Genomic DNA, 13,682 nt, shown 5'->3' with positions numbered 1-13,682 from the left:
CATTGTTCTTGAGACTCTCAAATATAAACCCACCAAATAGGCTACATTTAGGCATATTGTTGCTCAGTTACTGGGTCTTGGCTGTGTACTTAGGGATAATTTGATATTACTTCCTTCAGCGTAAACACCAAGGAAAGCTCTCTTGCTCTCTTTCTTTTTTACAATGCTTGGACATGGGCTCTGATCTTTTACTCTTGCTCTCTTTCTTTTTTACAATACTTGGACATGGGCTCTGATCTTTTACAATGGTTGGACACCACTAAAAAGTTTGGGCAACCTCACCTGTAGTCTAAATGATGACCTTGTGCAAATTAGAAAAAAGTCATTCGTTCCCTAAGTCATTTTACTACCAGCAGCCAGAAAATGGTTCTATGATTAATCCAAATCTACAGTAAACACAAATATGAATGGTGCCACCCAGAGCTGGACAATGCAAAATTATACATTGTCAGTTTTATTGACCCAAATTTTAGTTGATAGAATTTCAACACTTTGGGTAACTTTGCAAACATCCTTTCTCACCTTTGAGACTGTCTCCTCATATGAAAAAGATTGAATGAGATAATCTCTTGAGATGATGTTTTGAGCAATTACGAGATGGTCTTCAGGTAAAAGGAGCATCGCATGAACTGTTTAAGACATAGCCTGCTCTTGCTCCAGTTTTCAAATATTTTTCCTTCTCCAAATTGAATCTCCTTTAGTCCCTATTCCTGCAGGTCAGGAAAATCTATTCTTTAAAAAATAAATGTTCTTTAAAAATACAAATTGCAGCTGGGTGTGATGGCTCACACCTGCAATCCCAGCACTTTGGGAAGCCAAAGTGGGAGGATCACTTGAGCCCAAGAGTTCGAAACCAGCCTGGGCGACATAGCAAGGCCCCATCTCTACAAAAAGTTTTTTTAAATAGCCAGGGTTTGTTGGTGCAGGTCTGTCTTCCCAGCTACTTGGGAGGCTGAGATGGGAGGATTGCTTGATTCCAAGAGGTGGAGGCTGCAGTGAACTATGATCACACCACTGCACTCCAGTCTGCATGACAGAGCAAGATCCTGTCTCAAAATAAATAAATACATTAAAAAAAAAAAAGTGGATATAGGTTATAAGCAGTTACCCTTAAAAAAGCACTGCTCTTGAAAAAGCAGTTGCTGAGGCCACACTGTCCCCAGGGGTAACAAGCCTCGTGCCTTTCCCTGAACGCCATGCCTGTCCTTGCCTTCTCAGTCGAAGAGAGGTGATTTTGAAAGTTGTTATCAAGGGAGGTGGATTTTGTTCTGGGCCATCCTTTCATGGCAAGATTGTATCTTTCATTGCAGGACATTAAATATCCTTGGCCTTCACTCACCAAATGCCAAAAAACAACCCCCTAATCCTTATGACAACCAAAAAAAAAAAACCACCACCCCTACCCCATTTCCAAACACCATCTTGAGAAATGGCATCACTCTTGGTTGAGATACCTTTTTACCATCAATTTGCACTCTGGCCTTGAAATGTGCTTTGGAAACATACCACTACATCTTTTGCCAGAAGCCACAAAGGCCAGGCATAAGCCTTTTTACACGAAGAGAGTGAAAGAGTCCTTAGAAGAGAGCGTTGCATATGGCTTATCTGAAAAATGGGGCTCCTTGTCTATGTAATAACTGGGGAAACTGAAATTCAAACGACTTTCCTAAGATCACTCATTAGATAATAGGCTATGTTGACTCTACAAATAAAATACCTTAAGGACCCAGCATCTTAGTGTACCTTAGTAATGCGCATCATAATTATATCAATGTCATTGTTGGTCATTTTTTGATTACTGGCAATGTACCAGCACCTTACAAATCTCATTTATCCTTTCCACAGCTCTAGAAGTATTCATATCCCCTTACACAGATTAGAAAACTGATGCTTAGAAAAGTGAAGTAGTTTGGCCACGCTCTCCCAGCTAAGTGGCAGAGCGAGGATTCAAGCTGATGTTCGTGAGACCAAAAAGCAGTGTACTGGCCCATGGCCTGGTGCTTTTTTTAGTCCACCTTACTTTGAAGTAGCAGGAAAGTTAACTGAAATCCCTAACTTTTGAACCAGGGCTGTCGGTAGCAACCTAAAAACAATTATTTTGCACTGTGTTCTGCCGGAGATGTTATTTTCATTATTGCTAGGACTACTCTCAGCAGGGTCACCTCATTAGCTGAAGAAAATATTCCCTGTTGCTCCGTGAGAGACGGATCAGATGGAGAAGCATAAAAACAAACTCCAGAAAGTGATTCTGTGTTCCCCTCATTTAGAGGATGGAACAGTAATCCCCTTCTTCTCTGATTCCCAGCCTGCTAAGTGATGTTTTATTTCTGTAGTTGCAGAAGTGTTTTGAAAATGATGGAAAAAGTTTTACAGGGATGCCTTCCAAAACTCTTTATCAGTGTTTCCATAACAGTAAATTGGAGTGTCAAACCTTTGGTGAGTACACTTAATGTTGGTCTGTTTTAAATTTTCCCATGTAGGAAAATAAGAGTTTGGCCAGATTGGTCCTAATTGCCTATGAGGAATAACTAAAGTAAGTGAGACTTTGTAAAATATTTTAAATTTTTAAAAATATTAAATATTTTAATATTTTTAATATTTTAAATAGAGTGAGGCTATATTTAATATTTTTTAATATTTTCTTTTTGTTCAGAACAACCTCAAATGCAAACACTTCATCAGTTATATTGATACACCTATCGACAGACATCTCCCAAGCCATGTGTTATAGAAACCACCTATGAAACCCTATCACTTTGCTCCATGTGAAAATCCATATTTATAGAAACCAAAGTGACTTTTTTTCAAAATGGCATTTGATCACAGGATTTGGATTTCACTTAGAATAAAATCAAAACTCATTGTGGAGGGCAGGTGCAGTGACTCGCGCCTGTAATCCCAGAATTTTGGGAGGCTGAGATGGGCAGATAGCTTGAGCCCAGGATTTCTAGACAAGTCTAACCATCGTGGTGAAACCCCGTCTCTAGTAAAAATACCAAAATTAGCCAGACGTGGCGGTTCATGCCTGTAATCCCAGCCACTCAGGAGGCTGAGACAGGAGAATCGCTTGAACCCAGGAGACAGAGGTTGCAGTGAGCCAAGATCACGCCATTGCACTCCAGCCTGGGCGACAGAGGGAGACTCCTCATCCTGGCCCACCAGGACGTGACCTGGTGCTGCCTGTCCTCTGACCCCACCTCCTCCCTTTCTTTTCTCGCTTGCTCCCCACCCTCCAACCATTCTGTCTCTCTGTCAGGACTTTCATATTTATTGTCGTTTCTCATCAAGCACTTGCCTCTTGATCTTCACTTGGCAGATTCTATCTTTTTTTCAAGCTTCAGGTCAAATTTTATCTCAATTAAAAAAAAAAAATTCTTCCTCAATTCCCTAAGTTGGCCATCCTGACATCTCCAAACACATTACATTCTTTTGGTTTATTTTTAAAAGAACTTTTTTACTATTTGAAATGATCTTATTTTGTTTACTTGCTTATTTTCTGTTAAACTTCAGTAAAAATAGGAAAGTATCTCCATGTCTACAACAGAACCCAGAATATAATAAGGTTGAAGAGTATTTGCTAAATGGATGATGAATGAATGAATGAATGAATTCCAATTCTGTACCTGGAATGAGACTGAAGTTTCAGATAAATACCATAAGGCACAAAACATTCATTGAGTAGTTCAAATCTACATAATTTGTGAAAGTTGACATTCAAATTGAAATTACAAAGTTATATTCTCTATTCTTGGTCGGCCTGTCAAGAACAGGAATTCTGGTGGGAAGCAGGGATAAAAAACTCAGAACTGCTTTACAGGGAGAAATTTCAGACCACGTGCTATCTAGCTGGAGATAGGCTTTCCTTTTGCCAGGTGCGACTTTTCTGCTTATTCAAGCAGGACCACGCTGATTCTTTTCTTTTTATTTTTTGAGACAGAGTCTCGCTCTATCACCCAGGCTGGAGTGCAGTGGCACAATCTCTGCTCACTGCAGTCTCCGCCTCCCAGTCTCAAGTGACTCTCCTTCCTCAGCCTCCCGAGTAGCCGGGATCACAGGCACGCGCCACCACTCCTGGCTAATTTTTTGTATTTTTGGTAGAGACAGGCTTTCACCATGTTGCCCAGAGTGTCTCATACTCACGAGCTCAGGCGATCCACCTGCCTCAGCCTCTTAAAGTGCTGGGATTACAGACGTGAGCCACCATGCCCGGCCCGCCAGGTTGATCCTTACCAAAAGTTTCAGGATGAGCATCATAGGATTTGTAAATATGCCTTTTATACTCATTTCCTTGCCCTCTGACCTGCAAGAATAAGTCTTCTGACATTCCTCTATTTAACATCGTCACTTTCAGGAGGATGGCATTGTGATCTGTTTCTCCTCTACTAGCAGTGAACTTGTTTTGTGTTAAGTCTTTGAGTTTTGAAAATAGAGCCTGTATATGTCCCAGATGTCCTTTTATTGAGTTCCCAGAATACAAATGGAAACATTTTATTACCAGACAGTGGTGTTTAAAAATGAAAATCAAACCTAATACATGGACTCAGACAACTGGAATAAGGAATATAATATTTATAAAACTGAGTAGGAGGTTGCAATCATTGCTCTAAAATAAAGCATTAAAAATTAATTCAGAGCAAACCTGTCTGTGCTACAGCAAAGCTCTCTTTCATTAAGGTAGCACTGCATGTTTTTCCAGAATTAGTTCCCCCAAATAGGTAAATAGCTTGTAAGAACTGAGTGTTCGGCAAACTATGGAAGTGCTACGTGAGGCACGATTTAGAGCTGCTTTTAGTATTACAGCTTTATAGACCTTTCATTTTGAACCAATTAATTGTGAATCTTGCAGTTTTTCTCTGTTTTTCACCCTTGAGTATTACTAGGAAGGTTTAATTCACATGCTTCTTAGTCATCTTCATTTGGTTAATCCAGATGGTTCTATATCATTTGATCAATTCATATGCAGCAGAATAGTAAATCTTGGAGAACTGTGGTTACCAGTTATAAGATATACTTTAAAACTTTCCATAGGTTTTTCATTTCAAAAAGTTTGTGTTGCACATATTTTAAGTGACTTTTCCCTATCTTATTCTACTTCACATTATTCTCATTATCCATATTGCATTATTATTGTTAGTTTCCATCTTCAGAATACGCTAAAAAGGAAGAGACATAAAATGCTAGTGCCATTTCTACATTTTCTATGAGATGAAGTTTTTATTTTTACCAATATACACCATTTCTCTGAAGCCCTAAAATAAATAACCTTATAACCTCTAGGCCCTATTGATTTTCTAATGATTTCAAATAAAAAGCATCCAGTTTCCATTGCATTGACAAACTGTTCAGTCCCTGGGCAAAACCTATTGGATTCCTATTAAATGAAGGGAGCAAGAAACAACAGAAAATTCAAAAAGTAGATTTGAGATGGAGCGGGGGAGAGGTGGTCTCAGCTTAGCTCAGTAAATGGGTACTTAACCTTTGACCAATGATGACAGGTCTTCTTTAGTTCTCTTAGACCAAGCGCAAGCTGTTATGATTAAATAAAAAAGAAAAAAAACTGTTTAGAGCCTTACTGAATATGTCCTGGGAATTAAAGCATATGGCAGGGATAAGGAAAAAAGATTTTCCTTATGCTAATGACCCCTGATGTCTGAAATAAATTAGATCCATTAGAGTTTATGCTCAATAAAAGAAAGACTTTAAGCACTCCAAAGTTAGTGACTCGAGACCAGTTTTTGCTCTAAAATTCAATCTGCCTGCTTATTAATTCTTAGTGAGGCTCCAGAGCAGACAGGAGATGCAAAATCATAATTCTGTACTGAACCAGAATTTTAAAAGACCACAGGTTTCTTTTCCTTTTAATTAAACCATTTTTCATGCTTCCTATTTTCTTTCCCTCATTAATTTGATTTTGTTCCCATTTTTGTTTCATTTTTTTTTCTTTTCAAGGTTTCATTTATCCCATTTCAACTGAACAGAGAACCCAGAATGAATATGGATTTTCTTGTAAGTTTGATGTTTGGATTTTATGTCGCTGAATAATCATTTAACGTTATTGCCCCTAGTTCAAGTTTACCTTTCTTTGGATTACAGATGTGCACACAGGAAATAGGAGCCAAATATATTCTAACATGAAAAATAAATTAGATTTTCGCTGCTGAAGAGAAGAAAGGGTCATTTCAAGACTGCCAGCTTTAAAATCTATCAGTCTACCATTCAAAGCCTGAGTCCCAGTAGCTGACAAAACATATCATGAAATATGCTGATATAAGTAAAGGGCAGGGTTCAAATACTAAAAAGGAAAGGGTTGAAAAAAGACAGATCTATTGAGCTAGAAATCATGAATGTTGAATAAGTAATAATGGCCTGGCAAAGTAAAACGTTAAGGATTTAGATATAATATTCTGACCAGAGTTCAGAATCCTGCAGCAGTGCCTCAAATAAAACCCAACAGAAAAGTGAAACAAGCACTTTGAAAGCAGCACTCACCCAACCAAGAAAACTTGGTTTTCTGAAGAAAATCTGCTAATGTTGACTTGATTGTTAAGAAAGTGAATATTCTGGAAATTTTGGGAAGAAAATTATTTTTAAGAGAAAGCAACCCTCTTTGGATACATTACATTTAAACACAAAATGCTAAAAGAGATAGAGCAATTTCCAATAGAGAATTCATTTACACTGCTAATATGTGAAAGATTGCATGATATTAGAGTGTGGGTTATCTTGTGAGCCACTGGCAAATGAAATGATGACTTATTTCACCATGGAAACCATGTGGATGTGAGTCTTAGGACAGGACCATGGTTCGTCCCATTTTAGGAGGTCATGGGACCTACAAATTTGAAAGTTCTCTCTCCCTGAAAAATGCATATGTATATAACACTGACCATTAAATTCTAGGTTGTTCTCGACCACCTGAAGTACCAATTTAACAACCTCTTTTACAGTGAGTGGAGCAGCTTTGATTAATTTTGCTGAACATGTTTTTGTGTATCACAGAAAACTAAAACCAGAGACCTAAAAACGTCAAAGGGTCCACAAAGGTTTCATTTCATTTCATTTGTTTTAATTATCAGCTTCTATCACCTTTTCCAGTTGGATGAAAGCATGTTCTATGCCACCAAGGCAACATGCAGCATTTATAGGAATTCTGTTCTAGAAACAAGGCCTCAGTTGACTGACACGCTGTGTTGGTCAAATGCTTATTTGCCTTTTGGGGTAGCCTGACCTTTCTGATCACTGAACCAGGCCTTTATCTTCCTTAGTGCACAAGAGAGCTATATTTTATTCTAGTAATGAGTAGCTCAAATGTAAATCTCTGACAGGGGACCGTGAGAAGCTCAGGGTTCTCAGAGATAATACTGCATCTGTATCAAACCCTGGACTTAGAAAAGGTTATCGGCATTAACCTCTGTCCCCCAGATCTGGGCCTTCTGAACGCACACCTTTCAAATCTAATATGTTTGCTCCTAATATTTGCTTTGCTTAGTTACACCATTCCCACCCACCTCTCCATTGATTTAGGGGGAAATGAGGACAGTGCTATGGAAAGTAATTTGATGACTTGGAGTGATACTTAGGAAAATATTCTGGTTCAATAAATATACAGATTTAAAACATGCCAGATATTTCTAACAGTGTTTGTGTTTATGTTTTTAAAGAACTATCAGAGAATTCAAAAACCCTTCCAAACTTTTCCACCTGAAACGTGTAATAAACTTTTTTTTTTTCCTGTGGGTTGGGATGGTTTTAGTTCCAGTTTCTTTATATGCCTAGCAATAAATGGTCTGTTATGCTGCCCAATTATAAGATAGATTAGTGGGTGGATAGATACAGAGTGAGAAAGGAAAAGAAATCAGAGATAATTTTCCACTGAAAGGCCACAGCCATTTTATATAGCTTTTGAAATAGATTTGAAATTAACCTATAAAAAAAGGCAGTAAATGTCTGAAAAAATTATAGCAATACATATGTGTACTGTGGGAAATTTCTATAAGCAGCTGGTTCAGTGTTTCACTCTTCCTTCTAGCTGCTCCTGATTCAGATGATGTTGCTCTCTATGTTGGGATTGTGATAGCAGTAATCGTTTGCCTGGCGATCTCTGTAGTTGTGGCCTTGTTTGTGTATCGGAAGAATCATCGTGACTTTGAGTCAGATATTATTGACTCTTCAGCACTCAATGGGGGCTTTCAACCTGTGAACATCAAGGCAGCAAGACAAGGTCAGTTGACATTCCACTTCACACCCTGTTACTTACGCATGTAAGCAGTTTCAAAATCAATGACTTCAGGGTCATCTCATTCAGCTAAAATGTAAGCTCCATGAAGACAGCAATTTGAGTTAATTTTGTTCATTACTGTATTGATGTCATTTATATAACAAATGAGAGTTAACAAGGTAAACAAATCCTCTTTTTTTTCTTTTCTGACAGATTGCTCTGTCACTTTTTAACTTCTATTTGAAAAGAATACACTGACTGGTTGACTGATTTCTTGAGTCTCCTTTTTCCCTTCCTTTGACTAGATATCTTGTATTGCTATAAATACAATAATTTACCAATGAACCCAAATCCAGGATAGACCAGGGAAACCATAGCTAATCGACACCTAGCAGGGCTCATTGTTCAATCCAATCTGTTGAAAGAGCTAAATACCTTGGGCATAATGAATAGATGTCAAAAGCAAATTATAGAATGAGCTTGACCACTTACTTATAGCCAATAATAAAATAGCTGGTAGTTATCTGATTGCCCTGTTTTCAGTAGAGCCTGTCTATCCACCTCCAATATTAGCTGAGCTGCTTTACTTTTGGCTCAGAAAGTGTGAGGGGGAGTCTGACTAATGTAGTTTGGCCTGAATGGAGAACGCCAATGGGATTATTTTCTTTTTCTGACTCAGATCTGCTGGCGGTACCCCCAGACCTCACGTCAGCTGCAGCCATGTACAGAGGACCTGTCTATGCCCTGCATGATGTCTCAGACAAAATCCCAATGACCAACTCTCCAATTCTGGATCCACTGCCCAACCTGAAAATCAAAGTGTACAACACATCAGGTGCTGTCACCCCCCAAGATGACCTCTCTGAGTTTACATCCAAGCTGTCCCCTCAGATGACCCAGTCGTTGTTGGAGAATGAAGCCCTCAACCTGAAGAACCAAAGTCTAGCAAGGCAGACTGATCCATCCTGTACCGCATTTGGCAGCTTCAACTCGCTGGGGGGTCACCTTATTGTTCCCAATTCAGGTAATTCCTAGAGGTTTAAATTGCAAAGAGGCAGCTTGAAACATATTTTTCCATACCAAAATATTTTTTGTTCATGGGATGTTTTCATTCATGGCCTGAAATGTTAAATGTGACCTATCCAGCCCAAATCTACTTTCAGTGTAAACAGAACATTTCTTTAGACAGAATCAGCAAAACCATTTCTCTTCCTCCAACCAATTCCGAAAACACTTCCTCTAGAAATTTTATACTCACAACTTTCTGCTGAGGTGCAATTTAGAACCATCATTGACCTCCTTTTTACTAGAACTTCAGAAGGCAACATCAAGCCACAAGTCCTAATGTTGTCATTATACTTTAAAAGGACAAACTAATTATAAAATATATCATTTGGTTCAGTTCCAATTTACTACATGAATCAATACTACAGAACACAAATTTTTTGATCATCAGAGGCATCATAATCGACATCAAATCTTCATTTATTAACCTAACTTCATAACACAGTCTTTCACCTCACAGTATTGATAGTGTACACTGTACTCACTCCTACCTCTGATATTTGTATCCAGAATCACCATATTCATCAGGTGTGCTTTTGTACTATTACTTGGTTTCAGTTTATTATGTAGTCTCTCTGCATCTAGAGAATAAGCCTCATAAAGGTCTTTCATGGTGAACAAAAGTTAATGACGATACTTTTGGATTAAAAATTGATATTCATTAATCAATATTAGTAATGAGCTCAGAACCATGGGTGATAAAAGGGTTAATGGCTTCCTCTCTAAATCTACCTTAATTCTTTTGGACAAGGCTGTGAGTATTTTGTAAATACAGTAATACCTAAAATGTAAATACCTAAAATGTCACATTGAAAAAACATAATATATGTATAGTCAAGGAATATACAGACCAATGAGTCTTCAGGCCTGAATATGAAATTTTATTTGATTCTTCCTGTCATTCACTCTTTCATTTCAATGCCTTGGCAACTTTTACCCTAAACCTTTGAAAGTATATTTTAACAAAATCAAAACATTTAATAAAATACCATTTTTTTCTTCACAGTTTACATAGCTGAAATCATGTATTATATAATGTTTTCCACCCTTTTCTCATTAATCCTTAAGCTATTGCATGCTCTTTAAAATCATGATTTTAAATATCTTTATAGCAGTCCATTATTGAATGAATCAAAACATACTTTAATGTTCTTCCATTGTTTAAACATTACAGTTGTTCTCAAAATAGTTCTTTTCCCTCTGATATGTATTGGATTCTGCCTTTTCTTCCCATTTCTACCTACCACTTTTTCACATGTACATTATTATAAAGGCCTCTTAAGTGGAAGGGAGTGAGCTAGCATGTTTTAAATGCTTCCTATGTATTAGGCAATGGTGATGAGCATCTGATATTTTATTTAATGGACAAACAATAGTTACCTATTACTTTATATTCATAATGCTGTTTCATCCCCATAACAAGGATGAAGTCATGTTTTATGTTTTCAATGAAAAAAATAAAAGCACTGAGGCTTGGTAGCCTCATGTGTGATCTTCCCGCTGTGTCCTCCACAAATCATTCTGTACGTTGACAGTCCACTTCCTACAACACCAGGGCTCTCATATTACTCTCCTTCTCAAGAAGGCTGTGGCTCACCATCTTCAACCAGTTACATAAAGGCCTTTGAATAACTACTACCTCTTAACTCTCCATTCTTTTTTCTTGAGACTTTCCAGTGTGGTCAGGCAAGTTTTCATATTGCCCCACATTCATTTGGCATATTCCATTTCCTGGCTAATTAAATTATGAATTACTCAAAGACAGGAAGGCTATCTTTTCCTTCTTGAAATACAGTGCCAAACACTGTACTCACAAGGATGCTTCATAAATTTGTATGGAGCGAAGGAAGCTGGATCTTGTGGGAATCAAATGATAGAGCCAAACATCTTTGGAGTGCTGTCCACACTGAATCACTCTTTGTGATGATGAGCAATGGTGTGGGCCCCAGACCACCACCATGGGCATCACCTGGCAACTGGTTGAAATAAAAAATCTCCTACCCCACACTCCATATCTCTGAATCAGAAACTCCAGGGGTAGGGACCAGTAATCTGTGGTTTAACAAGCTCTCCAGGTGGTTCTGATGTGAGCTCAAATTTGCAAGCCACTGCTACAGCAGACACAGTTAGCTTAGAACACAGCCTAATCTGATAGTTCTGCAAAAGGGCACCGATTAGCAACTAACTAGAAACGCTTTGACCTGCTGTGACTAAACTAGGAGTTACTGTTCACTTTCTAGAGTTATGTATAATAAAAGGTCTTCACCAATTCTTATACCATTGTGGAATTACATTGATGCTAACCAGATATTTTAAAAATACATTTTTTTTTTTAATGTTGAAGTTGGCATTTCCCTGACTTTGAATCTTGTGGGGATTTTCAAAAAATTGGAAATGATGCATCATTACAGCTGTTTGAAATTTTGAACAATTGTTGGTTTTCCCCTTGTCTTGCAAGGAAAACAACAGTGGAACCATCTGTCTGTTCCTTAAATAAAACAAGCGTTTAAAAAGTTACATCATTCCTTTAAGTAATTCCATAAGAGTTCAGAGGGAGCTGTGGTAAGGAGGCCAACAAGGAAGGAAAACAGAGCAACGCGGAATATTTACATGTCTTTAGAGAAAACGAAGCAGGCTTGTGGCTGTGCGGTCACAAAATCTCCTCATTCCCTTTTACGTGCTGCAAAAGCTTTGATTCCTAGGTCTTATATGACTGCTTTTCTCTTTTGCTATTCAGGAGTCAGCTTGCTGATTCCCGCTGGGGCCATTCCCCAAGGGAGAGTCTACGAAATGTACGTGACTGTACACAGGAAAGAAACTATGAGGTAAATATGCGTTTTCTGGTGCACTGGCTTTACCAATGTCTAACTTGGAGGAGAATTGTACAATAGACAATAAACCCAACATATTTTTGTCTCAAGTGCCTTGCTTCTGGCGTACATTATTTTTCCCTTGACCTACAAGAGGTCAGGTTTTACTTCTCTTTGTCTTCGAAGCTCCAGACACTTTTGCAGATCTTGAATATGGGTAGAAGGCTAGAGATCTTTTCCCAAGTGGACATGTTGCCATATTTCCTGGAAAAATGTCCAGAAATGTGATTCCTAGATTGTCCGGAGAGACAAGTGGGTAGACACAGACACATCAACTTCATGGGACCCGGCTCAGAAATCCAGCCTGTTCCTATTACAGAGTCAAAGGTCACAAAGCATTGAACAACTCCCCCAATCCCTACCACTCCCACTGAGCCTCGCCCTTAATTCTGACCCATGGATTCTTCCTTTTGTGACTGTCTTCTAGCTTAAGTGTTACCAATTTCCTTCTTATGTTTAGCACTTATAAATTCCACATTAGGCCGTTCAGAATGGGTCTAGGATTGATTAAAACTAGATTGAATTAAAAGGTTTTGTTTAGAATGTTTCATAATCATAAAGATGAAGTTATTTTAAGTAAAAATAACAAGAGGCGTTGAGAAGTCCTAAATTCAATTTTCATTTTGGCCTTTCACAAATCGTTCTGGGTCTTTCTTGATTAGTTTCCATATAAAATGCGTGTGTTAAATGGTGCTTTAGAAGCCTGATGAATGCTTCTGAAGTACACCGAGATCTTAAAATGAAAGATGTTGTTAAAATGGAGATCCTCATCATGTAATTATCATTGTTTCTCCCAAGGGGAAAAGCATCGGCTCCTCAGCCCTGAGCTCTGAGTATAAAGCATGAGTGACAGTGCACAACTACGCTATCATTATAACGCATTATACCTTTTCTTTTCCCAGCTCTCATCCTCAGAAAAACATCCATGTTTAGTCTTGTTCTTCACTAGCTGTAAAGCTTTTTTATTATGCTCTCAGGTGGAGATATTGGCATTTATAATTGGTGTGACCCAGAACATTTTTTTCCTCGGGTGGTGTACTTCCACCTACATAAATACTAGCCTGTCTAAGAAAATAATACAATTCTTGAGCATTATTCATGCCTTAAATTTGAGCAACAGAAAATCACTAAAAGGCTTGTATTTACTCACATCAAATATTCATTTTTTTCATTCCCAATGCAAAGCAACATTCACAGGCCCTCAAAGCTCCCTTCTTTTGCATCAGGAGAAAAGAAGATTAGCAAACTACACGATCTCTTTATTTTATTTTATTTTTCTTCCTCTTATCCGGAATCAAGGTTAGCATTAAGATCTATCCAGCAAGGCCTTTGCCAGCATGGACATTTTGTTTAAACAGAAATAAGTATTCGCTTGTGCTTTATGGTGATTAACAGTAAGATGCCTGGGCTCCTTATTTTCCATCCGATTATCATTATCTGCAGCTGAAGATCAAGCCTTAAGGGGCTGCTGCAGGCACAGGCTGAAGCTGAAAGAGGTGTGCATCCACGTGCCTGCTCTTCCCATACTT

At 38.2% G+C, this 13,682-nt stretch overlaps 1 protein-coding gene across 2 annotated transcripts in view; it reads left to right on the top strand.

Moving 5' to 3' along the window:
- Window positions 1-13,682, top strand: part of UNC5C (unc-5 netrin receptor C) — a 385,680-nt gene that overhangs the window by 324,923 nt on the left and 47,075 nt on the right. Inside the window, exons 8-11 of one of the 2 annotated variants that reach the window (XM_015138825.3) lie at window positions 5,950-6,006; window positions 8,030-8,221; window positions 8,898-9,242; window positions 12,021-12,108. In XM_015138825.3, coding sequence (XP_014994311.1) covers window positions 5,950-6,006; window positions 8,030-8,221; window positions 8,898-9,242; window positions 12,021-12,108 — 682 coding nt within the window. The remainder of the gene's footprint in view (window positions 1-5,949; window positions 6,007-8,029; window positions 8,222-8,897; window positions 9,243-12,020; window positions 12,109-13,682) is intronic. The other variant, XM_002804156.4, reaches the window with a different exon arrangement.

Source organism: Macaca mulatta, chromosome 5 (assembly GCF_049350105.2).
Source record: "Macaca mulatta isolate MMU2019108-1 chromosome 5, T2T-MMU8v2.0, whole genome shotgun sequence".
NCBI lineage: Eukaryota > Metazoa > Chordata > Mammalia > Primates > Cercopithecidae > Macaca > Macaca mulatta.
The sequence above is the reverse complement of the archived record's forward strand: the minus strand, read 5'-3'. Positions and strand labels throughout refer to the sequence as shown.